Source organism: Hydra viridissima, unplaced genomic scaffold (assembly GCF_058129835.1).
Source record: "Hydra viridissima isolate aposymbiotic clone 2 unplaced genomic scaffold, HvirCarnegie_v1 scaffold_1, whole genome shotgun sequence".
In the NCBI taxonomy this organism is placed as follows: Eukaryota; Metazoa; Cnidaria; class Hydrozoa; order Anthoathecata; family Hydridae; genus Hydra; species Hydra viridissima.
In genome coordinates this window covers 7,021,940-7,027,940 of record NW_028324300.1, presented here as the reverse complement: position 1 = coordinate 7,027,940, position 6,001 = coordinate 7,021,940, and the positions used below count along the sequence as shown (strand labels likewise).

Here is a 6,001-nt window from a genome sequence, read left to right as displayed (position 1 = left end):
CATTGTCTTATTATTTTATCTAATGATAACCACAATACACGTCCTATCATTTAAACATCAGATTAGTTCATTTATGACGTCAATTAGTTCATTTTTGCTGTTTTTCTTAGATTTAGATTCTCACTGTTCCCGAACATCTGCGTCGCTTATTTTGCATTAAAGAGCTGTTGTAAGCATCATAATCAATAATGATAAACTTTTTCACAGACACCAACAATAAAACTTGAAAACAAAAAACTTTTAAGTAATTTGAGACATCTACGAAATAAGAAATCAAATTTGAATGCCCAACTTCTCTATCGATTCACTTGCTTAAGGTGGTTCCTGTAGAAAAAATCAAAACCTTTTACAACACTGAAAAACATTTTTCTTTTTTTGCATTTAATATTGAAAATAGAAAACAATTTAAAAGTGAAAAATAAAGTTTTAATTAGCATTTACAATTTTCTGATTTAGTATTTTTTGATTAATTAAAGCCTATTTTTAGGATATGTATGAAAAGTAATATCCTAAAATCTACAAGATAAAACTTTGCAAAGATGTTTTCATTAAACTGACATTGACTAGAATTAAAACCTAATGTTAATCAGAAAAGAAATTAAAAAAATAATTTTCTTTATATCATTTCGTAGTAAACGTTCCATTAAATGTTGCAGTAAAAACTTAAAAACGAAAAAAGAGTTAAAATTGTTTTTTGGTAGATATTAACAGTTAGATGTTTTGAGAAAAAGCTTTCAAAATTTCAAGTATACTCCATTTTACGGTAATCATTCTAGAAGCTATAACAACTTTTTAAAAGATGTTGTTTAGAGAAAACGCAAAAAAAAAAAAAAAAATAGAAAGAAAGAAAATGTTACAAAAATTTAGTATCCTCCAGAAATGTAACTATCGTTTCCCTCTTTTTTATCAATTAGAAGACCTTTCTTGGCCGATCTTCCGTTTTTACTAAAAACGACTAAACGACTTCTTTTTTGAAACGTTTAAATTCATGTTTTTTTGTTGTATCAACTCAAACGCATTGTTAAGTCAAAACAGTACTAACATTAGCATAAATTTTATTTACCTTGAATACTTTTGTTTACAGAGTATGATGTAAAGAGGATACCTTTAAATGGGCATTTGTTGTATTTAAAGTATAATTTATGAACAGCATCCATATGAAATTGTCATGAAAGACAATGTTTCTTTGAAAAACATTCTAGGCATGCTAGCAAAGGGTACAAAAAATACTTGAAACAATTTTAAGTTTATAAGAATATTATAGTCATTTTAATTTCCAACAATTTCTACTTTTAAATAAATGTTAGATAAAGCATTTAAGTGACATGAACATTATACATAAGCTTAAAAAAAATTTTTTTTTAGAGTTTTTGACTTTTTTTCTACAGGAACCAGCTTAACAAAAACTTATTAACAACGTAAATCTCCTTGAAATAAACTTTATCAACCTCATTATAAAACAAGAAATAAACTTTATTAACTAGCTTAGCCGAATCCTTTTAAATTTGCTTAAACTTTTTGGACGACGTCAAAAGCTTAGCCTATTTTTGAGATATTATTTCCTTTTTCTCTAAAGTTTTAATTGAAAGTTGTTTTTTTTTAAGTTTATGAAATAAAAAAATGAATCTTGAATCTTGATTTCAATATTTGAAAATTATTGACACTGAATTTTTAAATAATGAGTAGTTATCACTGAATTTTTAAATAATGAGTAGAAAAAAATTTGACAAAAGTCATCAAACGCTCAATCTTTCCTACCACTGTCTAGGGTCGTATTAAGGAAGGCTGAGGCCTGGTTTCCCTCAGAAAGCTGTTCAAAAAAAAAAGAAAAAGTTAAGCTACGATTGTTTTTTTCTCATTCAAAGTTTTCCTTTGGATTCATTTTAAAGAGAAAACCTTTTTTTTTTTCACTTTGAACTTGACTCAAAACAAACTTTATTCGGTTATTTATTAGAGAAGGGCAACAACTTGAGCACTTTTAAAATGTGCCTCTTTTTGTGTGATCTTCACAACTTAATTTCTTAGTTTTGTTTTAGCTTTAATAAAAAAAACTATTTGCTTATTGGCAGAAACGATTAATCAATTGATTTTGTTATATGAACTCTCTTTTGCGAAATTAAATATGAGAAAGAAAAAATGTTGTGGTGAAATAAGTTCCGCTCTATTACGGGTTGCAATCAAAATTTGTTAATGCCGTGATCTACCCAAGTAATACTATGTTTGATCATACTCTTCTGGATATCTTGCTTGTGCTGAGGCTCTTTTTCAAATCATCAATGTTTTTTTTAAAAAAAAGAATCTCTTTACAGCTACCACTAAAACATCCAGTGCACGCATCAAGAAGCTCTTAATTTTTTAAATGAAAATCATGTTGATGGCCAATAACTTCTTTACTCAATATTGGTGTGTACTAAGTACACAGAGCATAATATGGATAAATTAAGAATTGACATTTTGAAGTGACATTTTGTTTAAATTAAGAAGAATCGCAAATTTTTTTGTAAAAATTACACATAAATGTAATAATGAATAGTTTTAGGCAAGCTGTTTACTATTAAGTCTTCTGCACCCATCTCTTAATTCTCCAATGCAGTCGTTTACTACTCTGGGTTTAAAATATTTATCCCTGTGTCACCTTTAATATGCTCAAGAATGAAAAATATAAATTACCGTTAAGTAGTGTCCTATGAGTTTTCAGAAAATTACTATATACTTAATTTTAAGTGAAAATGTTATAAACTATGTATTTTTAAACACAACGCATTATCAAGTTTTTTCCTCCAGGCTTTTTTAAAATTATTTATGAATTAAAAGTTACTCTACTTATGATACAGCATAAGAATATTTTGGCCATAACCACGTAATAGTAAATCGCCACTGAAATATGTTTACAAAATTGCAACCAGTTTTTAACCTAATAATGATGAATCAAATCAAATTTAACTTTAATAAAGATCTCTCTTTCTAAATCTAAAAGAAGTGGGACAGCGACTTTTTTCTTTGTCCCGCTTCACCCCTATGTAGGGAAGACAAAATAAAACTAAAATTACAGCCACACAGTTAAAGCTAAAATATAAATTTAATTACTAAATGTTAGATGATAAGTGCATTTCCCTATAAAATAAAAAGAAGTGCAATAACTGTCTAAAATAAATACATACACGAGTTACAAGGCTGTCAGCAAAAGTACAATTTTGGGGTACTTTCAAAAAAAGGGGTTTTCACCGCGCGCAGGGACGAGAAACGATGTCTAATAAAAAGAGCACATGAAATCTATACGTTTACATTAAATAATAGTAATTTAGCGCTGCTGCGAAATAAAATTATAGGGGCGTCCCACTTCTCCCGCGTCCCACTTCTCCCCACTATCCCCTATGATTGTGAATTTTTTTGCATTACAATGGCAATGACTACACTGAACAAAATAGTGTATTTACTGAAGTCCATTAAACTTATTTTTCGAAAGTAACCTAAACACAAAAACGAACATTCGTAAAGAAAAAGCCCATATAAATCTGTAGAAAAAGGTTTGTCCCTCTGATCATTAGGCGGAGAGATTTCAACATCAATGCATTCAATTTATCAGATTCTAAAATGTAACCTACATCTTACTCTACGGGGCCTTTACTTACCGATGGTCAAAAGGCTCAAATGATCGAGTTTGAAAATTGGGTGTGAAACAATTTCGTAAAGGATAAAGATTACCGATTTTGTTTGAGAAAATGTTCAATATTAACGGCTAACACAATCCATAAAACGATGAAGTCCGGACTATAAATTTCTTCGAAGCCAATAAAAAAGGTGGTGTAAAGCAAATACAAAAATTTTTCCAAAAGTTATAGTGCGGTTGGATGTGTATTTGGAAGAATAATGTAATTGGTCATGTTGGATAAAGGAACTGTTAACCACAAAGTTTATGTCAAAAAAGCTTTTTCCAGTAGCTCAAAAAAATCAAGTGACGTTTTTGATGACGTTTTAGTAAAATGGTGCAATCGTTCATAACCATTATCTTCCTCAAAAAGGGCGTACAGATAATTTTCAAGCTGTAATCGACAAAAATATTGGCTTCAGTACTCTTTAGACTTTAATCCAATGGACTTCTTTTGTTTAGGGAGATTTTGTTTACCAAACAAACTGTGATAAAATACGATTGAAGAAGATGTTCATTAACGAATTGAAGCTTGTAGTGAAACGAATTAGATAAGAAAAAGTGCTAAAAAGTTGTGTTGGACGAATAGCTTTTTCGTATGTCAGAAATTTTTCTCATAAGTGCAAATAATTTCGTATAGCAGAAATTATTTGCACTTATGAGAAAAGTTTCTTGTAGAAAAAGAAAAGGCAAATTTTTTAAAAGAAAATATAGAACAGCATCAGTAAATTTGTGACATTCGTTTACATACATACATACATACATACACACATACATACATACATACATACATACATACATACATACATACATACATACATACATACATACATACATACATACATACATACATACATACATACATACATACATACATACATACATACATACATACATACATACATACATACATACATACATACATACATACATACATACATACATACATACATACATACATACGTACATACATACATACATACATACATACATATATATCTATAATCTGTATATATATCTATAATCTGTATATGTATATATACAGATTATAGATATATATGCACACATATATAAACATATGTCATATATATATATATATATATATATATATATATATATATATATATATATATATATATATGACATGCGTATATATACATGACATATGCGTATATATATATATTAGTATATGTTATATATATATATATATATATATATATATATATATATATATATATATATATATATATATATATATATGTTAAAATAAACTCAACATGGAACCTTATTTAAGTTTTAATGCCTTTTGTAAACACATTCTGTACTGATTAAGATTTCAATGATTTTTTTTTTTTTGCAAATTTGTATTGCTTTTCAAAGCTCATAAAAAGAGTTTTTATCGCTTAAATAATACAATAAAACTCGACAGATTATTTAAACCATTTGGGAATTTATGTTTTTAACTCAAATCTAAACTGTTAAATTGATATAAAAAAAAAAAATAATAAAAAAAAAACGTCGATAAAAGAAAGCTAGCTTTTAAATGAATGTTCCAGGTAAATATTTCGAAAGAGTTAAATTTTGTTCAAATGTTTAACTTAGCTAAACTTATCCTTATTCTTTTTTTATTATTCAGTATGGCTACTGGTTATTTTGGTGTGTTTAAGCTTAATACTCATTATCATATGCTTTGTTGTTGCTTTCAACGTGACCAAGAACTGGTTACATATGCAAAAATACGAACGAATCCGCTCAAAGAGATGTAAAAGCCAAGCTCATCTAAAAGCAACAGCCTTTTTAAGTGGATACGAGACAACCTATAAATTAAATCATAACTTTTCCTTTATTCCAATAACATCTACAAAAGCTATACAAGGGGATGATTCCGTAAAATCTTTAGGATCAAGACCATCTACAATAACAGCTTCTACTTCGCGTAGCAAAATACCTTCGAGCAACAAATTTGAAAAAAGATTGCATTTAAGTCGCACTGAAAGTTTTGATGAGCGTTCATTCCAGAGATTTCTACATAAACAGCATGTTCTTAGGTCATCAGCTGCTTATCTCCGACAAATAGAAAGCCCCTGCTCGTTCCCTAGTTTTGATGGAAGCTGCACTTCTGAAAGTAGGAGAAACAGTTTAATAGTAAAGTACGGTGGATTAAGCGATTTTGATTCATCGGAACAAACAGAACAAGTTTATTTGCACAATGGCTTTGTGATTGAAGATGATGAAAACCTTAAGACTGAGCAACTTGTAAGCTATGACCAGGAAAGTTCTCTTTCATTCAAACCCGTAGAAAGGGGATCACTTACATTTTTACTTGAGTACGATTCTAAGGTACCAGAACTC

General features: G+C 28.6%; 2 protein-coding genes across 2 annotated transcripts in view; both read left to right on the top strand.

Annotated features, from left to right (window-relative positions):
• LOC145187981 (uncharacterized) overlaps window positions 1–6,001 on the top strand; it is a 433,414-nt gene that overhangs the window by 114,002 nt on the left and 313,411 nt on the right. The gene's annotated exons all lie outside the window — the stretch shown is intronic.
• LOC145188107 (uncharacterized) overlaps window positions 5,063–6,001 on the top strand; it is a 1,461-nt gene continuing 522 nt past the window's right edge. Inside the window, exons 1-2 of the mRNA XM_090066025.1 lie at window positions 5,063–5,205; window positions 5,286–6,001. The exon at window positions 5,286–6,001 is cut by the window's right edge and continues 522 nt beyond it. Of these exons, the coding sequence (XP_089922151.1) occupies window positions 5,193–5,205; window positions 5,286–6,001 (729 nt within the window). The 5' untranslated portion in view covers window positions 5,063–5,192. The remainder of the gene's footprint in view (window positions 5,206–5,285) is intronic.